Genomic DNA, 19,314 nt, shown 5'->3' on the forward strand with positions numbered 1-19,314 from the left:
CTGAGAAGAATCTCATGCATTTTCTGGTTGAGTACCATCTCTAACAAGGAACTGCTCACCAGATACAAGCACAGGAGTATGGACACCATCATAAAGTGAAAACGTTTGAGATGTATAGGACACACCATCAGATGAGAACAAGACACCATCACAAGATCATCTCTCCACTGGACCCCAGAAGGCAAGTGCAAGGGATGCAGGTCCAAACGCACCTGTATCTATATTACGGAAGTGCCCCGGGGTGCAACAGGCATTTGCGTCTGCTTAATGCACCCCCGGGTATCTTTGTTATTACAGAAGATGCCACAAATACGTGTGCATCCTTCTGTTATACCAACAGCGCTGACGCATATAGAGAGCCAGCGCTATCATCAGAGGGCCTGCCCTCATTTGCATGGGGGCAGGGCCTCATACAAATGAGGTAATCTCTTTGCCTCTGTGCCCATACCTTATTATAGATGAGGGTGCACAGGCAAAGAAGCTGTCAGGAGATGCACCACTCAGTGGGCACCCTCATGATATCTCTCTGAAGTTGGAAAGGGGGTCCAATGGACCCCGCAGACATCCCCTTGCAGGAGGGTGCAGTCACTCACTACACCCACCTGCAAAGGGATCTTTAATCCCCCTGCAAGGTGCAAGTGGTTCATGCTGCACTGTGAAACATGGAGCAGCTTCAAAGCAACCGCTACGTTTTTCACATAAATGCACTGTCCCCCGGGCAGTGCAAGATCTCGGCTGTCCTGGGGCAGTGGATTAAAAGGTGCTCCCGGCACAAATAAGCAAAATGCCCTGTGTCTGTGATATAGTGCCTGGAGGTGAACTGTGGAAACAGAATTGAAGATCCTGAACCACAGCTTGGCATTGTACAGACACTTGCCCAAGATAGACAGAAGTGGCGGTCCTTCATTTCTGCCCTACATACCAGTGCGCAAAACGGGCAGTAAGCAATTCCCCAATCAGATGTAATTCCACTGCATCGCCCCTTAATTTCCCAATGTCTATGATATCAGGTAATCCTGGGGAGTGAGAAGTACTGGGCTGAATTCCTCTCCATTTATAGAGAATTCATTTCTTGTTTTGTTACCTGATATTATGAACAGAAAGCTCAAACACAAAGTTGAAAGATTACTTAACATCCTCCCATCAGGGTGACTTCCACGCAAACTTGCACACACTCAGTCAGCTGATGATGTACTTTCCAGATCAATTGCAAACAAGATCTCTTTTTAATCTTTTGAAGATCTTTTGTTGAGAATCAGATTGAAAAACTGGATTGAGAAAAGAGTACCTATTATTGGAGGTGGTGCCGCTTTCTAATAAATGCTGTTCAAATGAAGGAAAACCAGGTGACATCTGGGATGACACCGATGCACCTTCCCTGTCCTGTACTCTGAAATGGGTTTATAAGTAATACTGCTGAGGGGCTGCTGGTAGTGTATGCCCACAAACTGATAATACAGAGATTAATGCAGAGTGGGCTTGAGGAAGTGGAAAGGTGAGGCTAAAACTTGTGGCAGCAAAGGGCTCAATGCAGCCAGGGACAATGGTTTGCCCGATAAAGATGGGGGTACAGTACAAGCTGGTGGTACAATCCTAAAGGTCCACAGGAGAGAATAAGGTGTTACCTTATATATGTTGACAAAATCACACTAAATAATGTACTAAGGATAGGGGATGACAAGAGGAATTCTGCTGCCATCTACCTTCTAAATGAGCAGCAGGATAGCATGGAGAGTGGGCAGGAATCTGATTGTATTTTGACAGAATTCACAAGACCACCCTCCTTTAAATCATCTGTGTGGTCTCAATTGGAAGCACACACTCACTCACTTGCTGATATAAAGACAATCACGCAGGCCAACACAAACAACAAGAAGTGTAAATTGCCTGTGCTCATAGATGTGAGAAAGGTATTTGTAAATGGTTTCCAATAACCACTTCATACGCCTGAGTGGGTATTCAACCAATTTACAAGGGATTTCCTTGATGACCTCTCTTGCACGCACAGCTGGAAAAACCTACAAATGCAACTTAGGATAAAAATGATGGGGCCTAGTCACAAATTGCACTTTGTAGTATGTTTAGAAGTGCTACAACAGTACCACTCACTTATTACAAAATATTATTCACAAGCCTAAGGATGGAGACCTCTGACTTCGCCTCTTTTATCTTTTATGTGTGTCACGATCTACAAACACACATAGGTATACATTTTCTTAGAGAATGTGGGAGAACCCGGGGCAGTGGCTAGAAAATGGTAAATATGTATTGCTAAATGGGAGGGAATAGAGAGATATGGGTAAATACAAACACCCACCCACAAAAGAGTAAGTCCATTGTTCTTCACAAACTGTACTTCCAAAGTCACTAGAGCCAAAAAGGACTCAAAACAGTATGTTAATAACTTTCAGCCAAGCGTCAGAGTAAGTCCAGCAGTACACATTGCTACTCACGTACTGGAACACACTTCTATAGACAATAATGGAGGTATGGAGTTAAAATAACAATCCATAGGAAATAATATTATATATATATATAATTTTATTTTTAATTTTAAATTACACACACACACACACACATTGCTTTATGTGTTAGAAAGGTACATTGAATTTACAATTATTTTTACATTAAATAAAATAGTATTTAATTTTTCCCCAAAAAGTATTAAATAAAGCTTTTGATTTAAAAACTAATTATTTACAGTTAATGTTTAATAAAATGTACTAAATAATAATAATATATGCTAATGAAGTTGTTTTTATTATTTTAAATAATAAAATGTTTAAATTAAATTAATATATTTGATTGATTTAATTGCATATTAAATGTTTACATTAATAAATCAATGAGCTATTGCATTTTTAGTGTTATCATAATAATATTTAGTTCAACTTAGTAACTTTACATTTGGAAAATGTGAATAGCAAAAAGTAGCAAAGTTATTTTTAGGTGTAGAGTAATATTACATGTGAGGAAATCTACACCTGTAAATTTACCTCTGTGACTAGGCGCCTGTAATTTGAGCGACATACGTAAGCCATGCACATGTGAGTAACTTTCATATTTGTATTTCATGTACTTAAAAATTGTTTAGAAAACGAATCCATATTTACTGCCGTGGTGAGAAAAATAAATATTCAGTTCAGAAGTGATTTTTAATTGAATACGTTTTTGGATCCTTCGCGCATCTCTATGGGCGCAATGTACCTTTACCCACGTGGAGTACTGTGAGACTCGACTTACATTTTGCGCTTTGACAAATCCTTTGCAGCACAAAATTAGCATTCATTGGGCCTCGCAGAATGTTGCCTGATTAATATCAATGAGGCAAGATTTCATTTGAAAATCCTACAGAATTGCTCTGTTTGCAAGGTAGAAGGCATGAAAGGAATAGCTGACCTGCATTACCAAATTACTTTTTATATATTAGGTCTCTATGTTGTGCGGACGCAAAACCTGTGATTTTCCAAACTGCACACTCTACAACGACAAATCTCTTTAGAACCTTTATCCCTACTTGCTTGATCCACCAACAATGGGAGTGCTTAAAACATTCTACTAAGAAGGGTTAAATGTTATGATGAGAACTGAACATTTCCATTTCCTCTGCTTGTTTATCACCTATAAGAATGGGTGCATGCCATTAGGGTAAGCACTGATAGGAATGTTTTCTTAGGTCACAGAATCTTTCATGCAATTATTTTTACAAATAAACTTGTCCATGTTGCAATTTCTCAGATAACACAGAGTGCAATCACAGCGAGAACATGTCAAGATAAAGCACAAGTGATGATGGCGAATTTTAGAAAAATAGGTAACACCCTAGTGTTATATTGAAGAATGTCATAAGAGAGATAGATTATCTGTGGTGGAAAAGAGGCATTTTAACTCCATATAATAGCAGAGGCCTTCTAGATTTTGGTGACTACTACCAGAAGTGATGCCCTTTCTATTAAAGCTGAACAATTGTAAACTCTAATAAAAGCAGAAGAGAAACTACATCCAGGAAGTGTTGATAGTTTTAGAGTAGAAATATGGTAAGCTCAACTTTTTGAAAGTCTTGCTGTGGCTCTATTTTTGACTCAACAATGACTCTTGGCCAATGCGTTGAGGGCCAACCTTGCTCTTTTATTTCACTAAAGTAGAGTCAATTTAAGCTACATCGGGGTTTATGCTTGCAATGTTACTAGTATACTTATATGGAACATAAGTATCTGTGATATCCATACTCTCTTTGTAGCGACAAACATTCGGGACCAAAGAAGCGGCTGTGTTCTGCTTGCTGCTATCCATTTGTTCTTAGGTGATCCCCTATATTTTTCTTTTTGGCAGAGTTAATCCCTAGGCCCCTAAACCTGCAGGTCTGGTGCCTCCAAGGGACAGCAATGCTATGCACTGAGAATGGATAGAAAGTCCACTAATTCCTCCTACATGTAGTTTCAAGGATCTGACCCAGTTCACCTTCTCTGGAGAGGAATAGGGGCACACTGGGGAGTTGTCTCCCAACCTGCAGGGGCAAACTGATGTAAGGCTTGAGAATGTAAATTTAATGTGAAGTCATTGCTGGTGGCACCTTTGTAAGCATTAAAACTACTGAGTTAGATTACAAAGATTTACGAAGATTACCAGTGTGCCTGCCTTTAGGGCTAACCATAACTGTCTGTGAATATTTACTTTAGTTTTAAATTGAGTTTGCAAGATGAGGGAGGAGAGTTCTCCACAGAGAACAACCCCATTCCCCACTCCTTCTTCCACTCTGCTGCTTCATGAAGGTTTCTGGGAAGAGTAGTATAACGAAGGCTTTCAAGAGGGATTCGCGCCCACGTCCTCATTGGCTGACCCTCTGAAATTGTGCAATCCACTGGACACTTATTGATGGTGGGCAACTACCAAAGTGCTCAACTGTAGGAATATAACTGAAGTTGCTTTGCGTCTCTTTGATAATATTTTGGATTGAGACCCATGTGGTCCTCCAACTGTCTGGCATGGCCTACATTACATAATCAAGTATATATCCAATGCATAATGGTACTCCACTGTTACCTAACACGTTTATGGATAGTAACTATCTGATACTTGATCCTTAATTAGCCCTAATAAATGTGTGTGAACTTGGACACAATTAACAGGCAGGGACATGTTGGCACACTTGATTGCCACTGTGAACATGACTTTAATGGCCCTGATTTGTGTCTGTGGAAGGGAGTGAAGAATAAAGTTTAAATAACCTACCCACAGCAAATGTTAGCTTCTAGGGTTCTTTACAGATGGATTGTGGTCAGTAGTAGGTTAGTAATTCCTTCTACATCCACTAGGGAGTGAGAAGAACAGGCCTAGGGGGGAGAAGAATGGTTAGTTAAAGAGGTCTTTGTCATTAATATATTCTTTTTGTCCTCCCACACCCTGTCTATCTTTTGAGCTACTCCAATGCATCACCAGATTCCATGATGTGGATGTCGACTTCCACACGGAAGAGGACCAGATGATGAGAGATGCCACAAGCGGTGGATGAAGGTTCGGCATCCCTTTGATACAGTTGTACATCACACACCCATTTTAGTTAAAACAACATAGTTGTAGGGATGCCATGTGGTTCATTGGTACAGTGGAGAGCGAGCAAGCAAGATTCATGCTCTAGTTCCACTTCTTTTGCTAGGGACTATTGTTGCTAGGTAGCCCTAGTTCATTGATTAAGTGGAAGGGACCAAATCCTCATCCCCAGATTTCATCACCACACTAAGGTCAAGCACTTGAGTGCACCATAGTGTGGTGATGTCCCATTAGGTAGCCAAATGTGCACTGTGGTAAATTCCACAGTTTTCAATTCTCATTTGCCCTGCCAGATTCTGTTTTCTGTTGTAATGTCTAATATAACCCTTATTATAGGTTCCCTGGTAAAATCGACATCAGATCATACCACCACCATACACAACTATTGAGATAGTCCGGAGGCCTCAGTCAAGTGTCCCACAGAATGTGTGTCGCTTTGCTTGTTTGTTGGAACTGATTAACTATTACAGAAATGTACTCATAACACCATCATAGCCTTTGTAAAACCGTATTTCCTTTACTTTACAAAAGTAGTGAGTACACTGCTTCCCAGAAGGACAAAATCCAACATCTGGAGCCCCCAAAGGGATTTTTTAAAGCAACAATGTCACTGCCTCTCCTGCATCAAGTAATGCCATATGAGTTTGTATATGTATTTAACAATGACTGCCAATGGATTGGCTTCTCAGTGATAATGGCAGTGATAATGGCTGTCTGGGTTAACTTGCTGAGTGCTTTCTTTGAGTCTCAGTGTTTCTTTGGTATTTCCCATGCACTCTGCTCATTTGCCTTTGTCCATGTATCCAAGTCTCATTGCCAGTATCTCCTTGTCCCAACGGGCATCTGTAAGTCTGTCTCTCTCTCGTCCTTTGACCATGTCTCCCGGTCTCAGGGTTTGAGTTTTCTAGTCTAAACCCACAACTCACCGCTGCCCATCTGCCAGATTACGACTGAAAAGTAGTCTGGTGGCTGGGTAGTGTGGCGATCCTGCAGCTGTGCCTTTAAAAAAGTCCATGGCATGCAGTAACTGGGGTGCATACACACAGAGGGGCACAACATGTGCCCCCCGTATGCATCCCCAAGTGGAGGAGGCACATGGTGCTCTGTAGGGCCCCCTTTCTTGCCTACCCAAGACGGTCCCGTCAAACATATTGCACCCTCAAGACTGCCCGCTACCGCCAGGGATCTCTGACGGTTGCGGCATTGCAATGTCTGTGCAACTGCCTATCTCGTAATGGAGCGGTCGGACCACCCGCGTGGTAGTGGCTGAACTGCCACTGCTGTGCCACTGTAAGTGTGGTGGTTTGCGGGCTGCCAGACTCATAATCAGGCCCTGTGTGTCTGTGATACCCTGTCCCAGTGTACCTCGCTCTGCTGTAGTTTCTACAGTTCCCTTCTACCCTGCCCATGGCTCCCTGTGTATCTATGTGGAGTGTACTGTCCCACAGCTCCCTAGCCCAGGATATCTCTCTCTTTGTTCAAGTCTCTGTGATATATTGTTCATTTCTCCTGTACCTGTGTCCCTCTGTCTCTTTGCATGTTATTCACTGTCCCAGGGGCTGTGTCTCCCTGTCCCACTGCCTGTCACCATGTCTGTGATCACATCCAAGTAAATAGCCCCATGTAGTAGCATGTGTGACTCCTAATTGTAGTGACCACATCTATCTTTTCCAGGGACCTTGTAGCTATGTCTTTGTCTCTCTGTTCCAGTATCCTTCCCCTGATTTGGTATCCCTCACTGATGGTTTCCATTGTGACACAGGGTCATTTTACAGGTAATTTGTCTATTGTGGACAGCGTGAGTAAGGGCCCACACATAAGATAAATGTGATAGACATATTGTGCTGTTATAAATGAATACAAAATATGTGCTCTAATAATGTGGAACATCTACACAACCACGAAAGAGTGAGCAGTAATGACTAACACTCTTATTTCTGGCTGGTGACCTACAGAAAGCCATTTTACCTCTTGTAGTGGCATTAAGTAAAGTTCAATGGGTCTTGAATGGTAAACAGAATCAAGGGAAGTTAGACACCTGCTATGGGACCATTACTTCTCTGGAGTCAAAATTGGAGCCTATCTGAAATGTCTTTATTCTACCTTGTAATTATACAGCAGCCCACCCCCTGCCCTCTTATAGTAAGTTTGATAGTGCTATACTCCAAAAACTGGGGTCCTTCTTCGCAAAACCATTTGTGAAATTTTCATATTAAGCATGTCTGGTATCCTCCAAGAATACCGGACGAGTAAACTGTTTAACTACTCTGTCATTATATACCATGAATCTGTAGAGGTTGGCAGTAGTAAAACTCAGACATGGGATGAGGAGTGGACTGATCAAAGCAAAGTTACCTTAAGAGTCTCGGAACATCTACAAGCTTGAAAATTTGTTGCTATTCTCAATCTCCTCGCTGACCTTTCCCTACACTAAATATTGCTGGAGATCTATCCCAACAAAGGGCTGGAGCAACTCTCTTTACAGGGTGGAAACTGACAAGGAGAATGGAATGTTCTCAAACTTCGTAGGGATATTGGAGAAGAGGGGTCATATTTACAAAGAAATGACGCAGCGCTGCAAGCAATTTAGCAGAGCATCGTCATTTAAAAAAGGCAGGGATGCGCCGTATTCACAAGAATTCGGCACACCCCTGTGTTGTCCCTTGCACCGGTGCTAAAAAAGCTGCCTAGCGCCAACACAGCGCCACGGTGCAAGAGTGCCTGCGTTGCAGGGATGATTTTTTGTGTGCAGGAAGAGACACCTTCTTGCACATAAACAATTTTTAAAGTCAATTTGCTCCTTCTATGTGTGCTGCAGAACGCAGAACACATAAAAAGAGGAAAAAACGAGGAGAAATAAAAGTATTTCACGTTGTTGCATCCCTATAGCGCCTACTTTTCAATGATCCTTGTAAATCTGGGGCACCGTCAACATGTAATAGGAGTTGCAGTGGAACGCCCACAGCAACACCCATTGCATGCAGCACTGTTGCAGAAAACTGTCTGAAAAGGTATAATATTTACGCAATGCGGAGTTAAGCTACGAAAAGTGACTTAGCGCCGCATTGTAAATATAGAGCAGGGCACTGCACCACTGGAAAGTTGTAAAAAGTAATGCTACTGTGGAACAATGCCTTTGTAAATACACCCCGTAATATGTGAGCAATGTGCAAAAGAGCACTCATTTAACTACATACTAAAGTCACATTCATTTTTCGGCAGACATGATGGAATTGTGCGCCACGGGTCTTGAGTGTCTTGTCTAGAACCAAAAGAATCTGTATTTGTAAAGCGCAAACTACTCACCCTTACGGGTCTCAAGGCGCTGGGGGCCATCGTGGAAATTAAGTGAGCTATTGCCCAGAGTCACATAGTGCTGAGCTGAGCTGCCGCCGGAGCCAGGGATCGAACCGTGAACCCTGTGCTCCGAAGTCAGCTGCAGTGGCTGCTGCACCACACCTCTCTCACATTCAATGACACACTTAGTCATGTTCACTGGCAGGAAGAGACACAATTAGTGACACAGACAAGGAAACATTCATTAACACACTGGTATAAATAGCCACATTCACTGACATTAGGAGACATATGCGGTTACCCTGGGGCAAGGACAGCCTGCATTGAGTGAGGGAGACACCAAACCCAGAACAGGGAGACACTAACACCAATTCTTGGACAGAAAGGCACTGACGCAGAATAGTTACACACAAACACTGGCAATGGACTGAGAGACAGCACCCCGCTAATCAGTCTGGGCCCTGCAGGAATCCGCAATGGCTTATCCTACCAAGGGCCACACTGAAGAGGCATGCAATACAAGTACCAAGTAACATAACAAAATAGACATGGACAGACAGGGGAGTCAAACAAGTCCCCTGGAGAAACCAAGATGGGGCAACACAGAAAGTTGGAGATATAGATCTGGGCATAAGAAGGCATGGACACTGCATCCAAGTGACATTCTGTAGGTATCCTTAAGGTCAAGAGTTATAACAACCTCCAGAGAAATCGCAGCCTGTCGAGGACATAGCAATGTGAGACAATTACTGCATAAAATCAAATTAATATGACATAACATAGAGCAACACAATTCCCCAACACACATTCTTTTGCAAAAACAACCACAATTTGTCTCCTGGGTTCCTGTGAGTTGGGAAGTATACTTGGAAATGATCTTAGACTTTCCTGGATTGCATTGTAATCTATCAAAAGAGGGAGGTTTACTGCTGGGATCCTGTATTTATTTGCACAACATTCCTGTTTGCTAACCTATCATCAGATGCTGTGGGTGTGTTGCTGGCCTTAGCTTGTCCTGACAAGGATGCCTCTGACCTGGAAGCTCTTATACTTGTCTGCTCCTGGGTGTACCACTGGGATCCTGTATCAATTTCCACAACATTCCTTGTTCCTACCCTACCATCAGATGCTGTCGGTGTGTTGCCTGCCTTACCTAGGATCATGACGAGGATCCCTCCGACCTGGAAGCGCTTGTACTTGGCCGCACCCGGGTCGTGGCCCATCCGGATGCAGGGCAGGGAGGAGAGCAGCAGCAGGACAGCAGGCAGGCCCAGGATGGAGGCTGTGATCATCAGGGCTCTGGAGGCCTGGATGTAGGCTGTCAAGGACGACAGGAAGCAGAAATTAGACCAACACAGCAAGATTAGCAGTCACGCGCAACATCCCTATCCTGTCCCATGCGCGCCCAGCTGCTCCTGCAACTCAGCTTCCTGTGCAAGAAGCTTTTAATCATCCCATCAAAGAGATCAACAAGAAGCCATTCTACCAGCAACATCTCCCAGAGACACTTATCTGTTCATAACAGTCCCAAGCACGAAAATGACACCAGCAGCAGGAATGCGAAAGAGGCCATTGTCTCCACATGCAGCATTATGAGTGATAACAGCAAAACAAAGGTAGGACAATGCTACCAGGCCCTGGATTCCAGGAAGAGGTGGCTGCTCAAAGACACGGCGATGACGGACAATACCAACAGGGCTCCCTTTCTCACTCTGCGGCTGTTTACAGCGGAAGCCTGCCACTATTTGCTTCCTGAGTGTGTTTCCCAGCAGGAAAAAACATCCAAGAGTGGCCTTCCACTCCCACAGGAAGAAATTACAACATTCCCAGTCAGGTCATTTTACAAAGATGTATTCACTGTGGATACAATGAGTCAGCCAAGGAGACCAATGTAAGTAGAAACAAAGTAACTTCCACCAGGAACACCTGGGGAAAAATAAGGAACAAGGAGAGACTGATCCATGTGAAAGCGTGGGTGAGCCTTTTGTATTACACAGTGCCAGAATCTGTGCATAGATCATTCAGTTTGACAGACACGTGACAACAGCTTTTGAACAAACAAAAAGAAGGAAACTGCTTGAAACAAGCTCCGCACAGAGAGGGATGGACATTTCACAAACCTTAGTTTGCACAGGTTAAAGGTGCTTTTTGCATTTTTTTTGTGGTGCGGCTTGTGTAAATCTGCTGATTTAGACAAGTTTGGATTGCTGGCAATATAGTCTTGGCAAGACCAGTACATCAAAGAGTGTGGTGGTAAATCTGCTCTGTCTACATAGGAGAATCCTCCATTATATCTTAAAAAACCTTTTTAAAATATGGAGTAAAAGGATATAAAAAGTAGGTATGGGCTCCCTCATGTGGTGGGCAAGCCCTGAGCATATCTAACGGCTGGTGGATGTGAGTACTTACAATGCACTGTTGTTGCACTGTAGATACTTCTGCAGTGGTTGCACAACAGAATTTCAATTCTGCAGCAGATAACATTGAAAAAAATTCAATTGACAGTCACTCGTTAAGTCTACCTGCAAAATCATTCATTTTGGTGATAGATCTGCTCCTGGTGTTGCCTCAGCTCAACTGTAGTGGTGGAAACTCTAAATCAAGATGGTTTTCCACATCCTTCATGGCAGGGGTGAGGAATCCTCTGGTTGTGGCAACAGAATTGCCTCCTAGCTCAACTAGGCCATAGCAAAATCAATGCTCTAATTTTGGGTCAGATACCCCATCGGATCAAGGCATTGGAAGATTTGTCCAAATTATATGTATCCACACCCTGATGTCAAAATAACCTAACAGAGCATACAACGTTGTGCCCCTCTTCCCCCAACTTTCAGACGACATGGATGTGCTAGGGAGTGATAATAGAGCAATTTATTCAAATAAATAAACGAAAATCCTGCATCTACTATAAATCGAATTAAGATAAGCCTCAGGTGCAATGAAGGTATGGTCAGTCTGTATTATCAACAGTAAACCTAAAGAAACCTAGAAAAGAGAAAAGGGCAGCCAGAACTGAGATGGTAAAGCAGTGCTTTAAATGGGCAGGTGCTCTCAGGAACTGAGTACCTGTACTTCTTTATTTTGAAGGGGAGAGTACCAGCTGCATGCAAATAACTCCCCTCCGTTTCTGATGGTGGGCTACACTGTGGACACTTTTAGGGAGACCTGCCTGTCATTAGCCCGTCTAGCAGTCAAGTATTTGGTTGCATTTTTAAAGGAAAAACTGAACATAACTGCAAAGTTTGATTGGTATGTTTTACCATACACACATTTTGTGTGAAAAAATTGAAAAGCACTAGTGCAAATCAGTTTTGCCTGTTCATTGGAGGGTGTGCCCTCTAGCCCTATACTACTATTTCACTTCCTTTCAGTATTTTAACAATGTTTGCATAATTATGAGAAAACATGCTTGTCATCCTAAGGGTCCGAAGTGTTTTTATTTTGCATTATGAAGTTTGAAGTCCATTGCCCTAAAGGGCAGTGGAGCAATTTTCAGAAGGCATAGAATTACAAGGCATGCAAGTTACACAGGCATGGACAGCCCTCTATTATTACAAATGGAGGTGGAGGGGGGAATACCTCACTGTCTTGAACAATGAAGCTCACAATTGCACAGGATTGTGGGACATCTGTAGTCTAGGTCAAGTTTGTGATAATGCACCCGAATGGGGGCCCTCTTCCAGACTGCGGAGAGCAAGCAGTGCTGGATTAAACCCCATGGAGGCAGTGGCTTAGCGGCGGCTGCATTGAAGGGGGGAAGGTGCTGGTGATTGCCGCCCCGAAACTCGTGCCGCCCAAGGCGGATCACCCCCAAACTCCCCTTGCTACGCCACTGGTCCCTAGGCAGTCAAAATTTCTGGACCCCCCTTGCAAATTATCTACTAATACCCAATGCACCGGATGTTTTTTTACAAACTGTCAGCTGGCAGAGGATGAGCTTTTAAGAGACAAACTGTTATGTGAACCTGATGTCTCTGGTTTAAGTAATTTAAGTTGTTAATGGGTACATTACATTAATACAGTATTTTCTCTAAAAAGTCTTTAATGTAAAGTTTATGTTTCTTTGAGTTGATTCATTTTTTTCTAACTTTTGAAAACAATATTTAAGAAAGCTTGATTGTAATTTACTTTCAAGATCAAATCAATATTATTTTGATCCGTTGTCGCTGGGCCCCTAAAAGGAGGGGGGCCCATAGGCCGGTGCCTACTTTGCCAATTTGGTAATCCGGAAGAGAGAGCAAGCCCCTTTCTTTACTTCCCTTATATTGTCATAATCACCTCCTGTGTGCCCTGTTGCTTTACAGCTAGGTTTGAACTGTGTAAATCAAATACAAATGAAGTTATATAAAGGCCGAGCAGGCAGAGATGGGATGGGAGTCTTCTGTTAAGGATGTAGTGCATTTTTCTGGATTTCGCTGGGCGCACCTTTCAAAAGGTGCATCAGCGTAATCCAGGAAAATGCGCCACAATATGGTGAATGCGTTGCACCCAGGGCAGCGGTGAACTCGCAGTGCCCTGAGGGCAGCACATACATGTGAAAAATGGAGCAGCTGCTTTGAAGCTGCTCCGGGTTTTCAGAGTGCAGGCGACAACATGTCTGTCATTTTGAAGGGGATATCTGGGGGGGCCATGGGAACCCCGCCAGAGGGCTGCCATCAGGGGGCGCACTATCAGTGCCACACCTTAGGTGGCGCACTGTCAGTGCGCCTCCTGAAAGGTACGTTGCCTCTGCGCCCATGTACTTCGCAGCACAAATGCAAAGGGATTCCCTCATTTGCATCGGGCCACGTCCCCAAGCAAATGAGGGAGCGCCTTCTTGAAGCGCTGGTGGAGTATATGCACCAGCGTATTCAGTATTTCAGAAGGGGACGCCCAAGCGTCTGCGGCCCCTTATTTAATACCAAAGAGCCCCGTGGGTGTGCAAAGCGAGCGCAAATGCCCGTTGCGCCCCGGGGCACTTCTGTAATACAGCCCTGGGAAGGCACACATCTCACACTGCGCTAGGGCATATACTTTCCAGTAGAAGGGATTCTAGCTGCACTTGCAGTGGGTGTCCAAACTCCACTTCGTCTTTGCAGACATCTGCCCCAGCAGTAGCAGAGCACAGTGCGTGAAAGAATGGACAAGGGATCACGGCTCTTGTATTTTCCTAGCAGAGATTCATGTACGGAAATGGTCTGTGGGCAATAGGTTGGAGCGGCTGCACAGCTCACGCGCTGACTTCACGTGTTCTGTCGAGCAGCAGCGCAGTGTCTGTGCCATCAGCCTGGAAGGGTGCACAGGGCTTGCACTGCCATAGTAGTAAGGTGCCAAGGGTCACACTGGGACACAAAATAGCCCAGGGGCCAAAATAAAAGTAGTCCCATTAGCGAATAAGGGGCCGCATTACACATCTGGTGCACTTTCCTTCATTGAGCCGGGCGCACCTTTAAAACGATGCGCCTGGCGCATTGAAAGAAAGAGCGCCGCGTTATGGGGAATGTGCTGCCCCCAGGGAAGCTGCAAACTTGTGCTGCCCTGGGGGCAGCGCATGAACGTGAAATACAGAGCAGCTGCTTTACACCCGCTCTGTATTCCACTGTGCAGGCAGCAACCCGCCTGCACTTTCAAAGGGGAATAGAGATCCCCTTGCAGGCGGGGGCAGTCAGTGACTGCACCCTCCTGCAAGGGATGTCTGGGGGCCCATGGGACCCACTGCAGAGTGCTGCTCTCAGGAGGCGCACTGACAGTGTGCCACCACAGTGCGCCACCTTTTAGGTTGCGCTCTGTCTGTGTGCCTTCTGAGGGCTTCTTTGCCTCTGCGCCTGCATGGGTTATACAGCTGGGCACAGAGGCAAAGGGATTCCCTCATTTGCATGGGGCCTGCCCTTATGCGAATGAGGGAACACCCCCTGCAGATAGTGCTGGCGCTTTATGTGCGCCAGCGGTATCGGTATTACAGAAGGGGCCGCACAAGCGTCTGAGGCTTCTCTGTAATACCAAAGTGCCCCGGGGTGCGCAAAGCGGGCACAAATGCCTGTTGCACCCCCTGCGCACTTTATGTAAAACAGCCCCAGATAGCTAAAAAAGTGTCCCGTATGCTGCAAATCGAGCAATTTTGAGCTTCGTAAGTACACGCTGTACAGGTGTTTGCAAGTCGTGGGCGCCTGTGTGGATTTCTACTTCCTACAGACAATGCTTGTGATAATATCAGAAAAAACAACAGTTAAAAACACCAGACCACCATCAAACAGGTCCACAAACAGCCACAAAACTAGTCAACCCACTGGCCTGTCAGACTAGCCCTTCTGGCACTGCCTGATTACCCTATAGCCCAGTTCGACCCATAATCTGCCCCATCAGCAGTGGGAGATGAAGGGAAGGGTGGACAAAGTACACAGCCCACACTCCGTCCCGGCACAGATCTGTCTCTGCTACTCTAAGGTCTGCGTGGGATGGGGTCAGCAGGGAGCGCAAGTCGCATACGGTGTGGGTTTGGATGTGTATTTGTGAGTGTGTTTGTGTGTGTCTGTGTGTAAATGTGTGCCCCGGTCAGCAGGTGGGACACCACCCTCATATTGCATAGGTTGAGTGAGTGTGTGTGTGTGTAGGTGTGCGTGTTTGCCAGTCATCAGGGGGCACCGATCTCATACTGCATGGGCTCAGTGTGTGTGTGTGTGTGTGTTTGCATGTGCGGGTGTGTATGTGTGTGTGTGCATGTGTGTACCAGTCAGCAGGGGGGCACCACTTTCATAATGAATGGAGGTTGAGGGTGTGTGAGCGTGTTGTGTATGGGTGTTTGTGAGTGTGAGTGTGTGTGTGGGTGGGTGTGTATGTGTGTGCATGTTTGCCAGTCAGCAGGGGGCACCGATCTCATACTGCATAGGCTGAGTGTGTGTATGCATGTGTGTGTGTGTTTGTTCGCAATGGTGCGTATTTGTGTGTGTGCATGTATATACCAGTCAGCAGGGGGCACCACTTTCATACTGCATGGAGGTTGAGTGTGTGTGTGTGTGTGAGTGTGTTGTGTACGGCGTTTGTGAGTGTGAGTGTGTGTGGGTGTGCATGTTTGCCAGTCAGCAGGAGGCACTGATCTCATGCTGCATAGGCTGAGTGTGTGTATGCGTGTGTGTGTTTGCACACACTGGTGCGTATGTGTGTGTGTGCATGTGTGTACCAGTCAGCAGGGGGCACCACTTTCATACTGCATGGAGGTTGAGTGTGTGTGTGTGAGTGTGCTGTGTACGGGTGTGTGTGAGTGTATGTGGGTGTGTGTGCATGTTTGCCAGTCAGCAGGGGGCACCGATCTCACACTGCATAGGCTGAGTGTGTGCATGCGTGTGTGAGCGTGTTTGCATGCACTAGTGCGTATGTGTGCACATGTGTACCAGTCTGCATGGGGCACCACTTTCATACTGCATGGAGGTTGAGTGTGTGTGTGTGTGTGTGTGAGTGTGAGTGTGTTGTGTTGTGTACGGGTGTTTGTGAGTGTGGGCGTGTGTGGGTGTGTATGTGTGTGCATGTTTGCTTGTCAGCAGGGTGCACCGATCTCATACTGCATAGGCTGAGTGTGTATATGCGTGTGTATGTGTGTGTGTGCATGTGTGTACCAGACAGCAGGGGGGCACCACTTTCATACTGCATGGAGGTTGTGTGTGTGTGTGTGTTGTGTACAGGTGTTTGTGAGTGTGCGGGGGTGTGCATGTGTGCCTGTCAGCAGGGGGCACCAATCTCATACTACCTAGGCTTAGTGTGTGTATGTGGGTGAGTGTGTTTGCACGCACTGGTGCGTATGTGTGTGTGTGCATGTGTGTACCAGTCAGCAGGGGGGCACCACTTTCCTACTGCATGGAGGTTGAGTGTGTGTGTTGTGTATGGGTGTTTGTGAGTGTGAGTGTGTGTGGGTGTGTGTAGGTGTGCATGTGTGCCAGTCAGCAGGGGGCACCGATCTCATACTGTATAGGCCGAGTGTGTGTTTGCATGTGTGTGTGTGTTTGCGTGTGCGGGTGTGTATGTGTGTGTGTGCATGTGTGTACCTGTCAGTAGGGGGGCACCACTTTCATACTGCATGGAGGTTGAGTGTGTGTGGGTGTGTATGTGTGTGCATCTGTGCCAGTCAGCAGGGTGCACCGATCTCATACTGCATAGGCTCAGTGTGTGTATGCATGTGCGTGTGTGTTTGCATGCGTGGGTGTGTATGTGTGCATGTGTGTACCAGTCAGCAGGGGGCACCACTTTCATACTGCATGGAGGTTGAGTGTGTGTGTGTGTTGTGTACGGGTGTTTGTGAGTGTGAGTGTGTGAGTGTGTGTGGGTGTGTGTGGGTGTGCATGTGTGCCAATCAGCAGGGGGCACTGATCTCATACTGCATAGGCGGAGTGTGTGTATGCGTGTGTGTGTCTGTTTGTGCGCACTGGTGCGTATGTGTGTGTGTGTACCAGTCAGCAGGGGGGAATAACTTTCATACTGCATGGAGGTTGAATGTGTGTGTGGGTTGTGTACAGGTGTTTGTGAGTGTGAGTGTGTGTGGGTGTGTGTGGGTGTGCATGTGTGCCAGTCAGCAGGGGGCACTGATCTCATACTGCATAGGCTGAGTGTGTATATGTGTGTGTGTGTGTTTGCGCGCACTGGTGTGTATGTGTGTGTGTGCATGTGTGTACCAGACAGCAGGGGGGAACCACTTTCATACTGCATGGAGGTTGAGTGTGTGTGTGTGTTGTGTACAGGTGTTTGTGAGTGTGTGTGGGTGTGTGTGGGTGTGCATGTGTGCCAGTCAGCAGGGGGCACCAATCTCATACTACCTAGGTTTAGTGTGTGTATGCGGGTGTGTGTGTTTGCACACATTGGTGCGTATGTGTGTGTGCATGTGTGTACCAGTCAGCAGGGGGGCACCACTTTCCTACTGCATGGAGGTTGAGTGTGTGTGTTGTGTATGGGTGTTTGTGAGTGTGAGTGTGTGTGGGTGTGTGTGGGTGTGCATGTGTGCCAGTCAGCAGGGGGCACCGATCTCATACTGTATAGGCTCAGTGTGTTTGCATGTGTGTGTGTGTTTGCATGCGTGTGTGTGTATGTGTGTGTGTGCATGTGTGTACCTGTCAGCAGGGGGGCACCAATTTCATAGTGCATGGAGGTTGAGTGTGTGTGGGTGTGTGTGTGTGTGCATGTGTGCCAGTCAGCAGGGTGCACCGATCTCATACTGCATAGACTCAGTGTGTGTATGCATGTGTGTGTGTTTGCATGCGCGGGTGTGTATGTGTGTGTGTGCATGTGTGTACCAGTCAGCAGGGGGCACCACTTTCATACTGTGTGTGGGTTGTGTACGGGTGTTTGTGAGTGTGAGTGTGTGTGTGTGGGTGTGCATGTGTGACAGTCAGCAGGGGGCACTGATCTCATATTGCATAGGCTGAGTGTATGTATGTGTGTGTGTGTCTGTTTGTGCGCACTGGTGCGTATGTGTGTGTGTATGTGTGTACCAGTCAGCAGGGGGGAATAATATTTATACTGCATGGAGGTTGAGTGTTTGTGTGTGTGTGTTGTGCACAGGTGTTTGTGAGTGTCAGTGTGTGTGGGTGTTAATGTGTGCCAGTCAGCAGGGGGCACCGATCTCATACTGCATAGGCTGAGTGTGTGTACACGCGCACAGTTGTGTGTGTACATGTGTCTACCAGTCAGCAGGGGGGCCACTCTCATACTGCATAGGTTGTGTGAGTGTGTATGTGTGTGTGTGTGTACATGTGTGTGTACCAGTCAGCAGGGGGGCACCTCTCATTCTGCCCTGGCAGGCATTTGTTACAGCTTTCGGAACTATCTGTAACAGACTGTGTATGGTGAGAAAGCGCTCACACTGGACTGGGCGCTGTGCGCCTTGGCATGAGGGGTTCTTTGACAGAGTCCCTCTCGGCAGCTGCTGCATGTAACGCCCTGGGAAGGGGCAGCTCTGTGCCATCCCCGGCAGATGTCTGCTCAAGAGCACGGGTCATGCCTCACAGCGGGGGCAGGAGGCGCCGATCTGACAGAGGCCTGAGAGAGATATGTCCTTCCACCAGGGGGTCTGTGGGTGACAGGCTGCGCAGAGGGCTGTATCTCTCACACAGCCGGGAAGGGACCCGCCCCAGGAGCGGGGGCCGAGTATACGGAGCGGGTCGGGGGCATCTTTCTCTCACTACCCCGGCTGATATCTGCCCTTCTGTCAGGGGGTCCGTGGGGGGTAGAGTTGGCAGAGGGTCGTATGTCTGACACTGCTCTGGCAATTAAGTATCCAAGCCGAAGGGGGCCTGTCCAAGAGGGTGGGCAGAGGCACGTCTCTCACCCTCCCCTGGCAGAGGCCTGTCTCGGCCGCAGGAGGTCTGTGGATGGTAGGGTCTGCAGGGGTATCCCTCTCACCCTCCCCTGGCAGAGACCTGTCCCAGCCGCAGGAGGTCTGTGGATGGAGTCCGTAGGACACACATCTCTCACCCTGACCTGGCTCGAGCTATCCCAGTGGCAGGG

At 46.4% G+C, this 19,314-nt stretch overlaps 1 protein-coding gene across 2 annotated transcripts in view; it reads right to left on the minus strand.

Moving 5' to 3' along the window:
• The window catches only part of CLDN11 (claudin 11), a 92,677-nt gene that overhangs the window by 71,119 nt on the left and 2,244 nt on the right, over nt 1-19,314 (minus strand). For both annotated transcript variants that reach the window (XM_085635472.1, XM_085635471.1), the window contains exon 2: nt 10,001-10,165. In XM_085635472.1, coding sequence (XP_085491598.1) covers nt 10,001-10,165 — 165 coding nt within the window. The remainder of the gene's footprint in view (nt 1-10,000; nt 10,166-19,314) is intronic.

The sequence above is a fragment of the Triturus cristatus genome, chromosome 11 (genome assembly GCF_964204655.1).
Source record: "Triturus cristatus chromosome 11, aTriCri1.1, whole genome shotgun sequence".
Classification (NCBI taxonomy): Eukaryota; Metazoa; Chordata; class Amphibia; order Caudata; family Salamandridae; genus Triturus; species Triturus cristatus.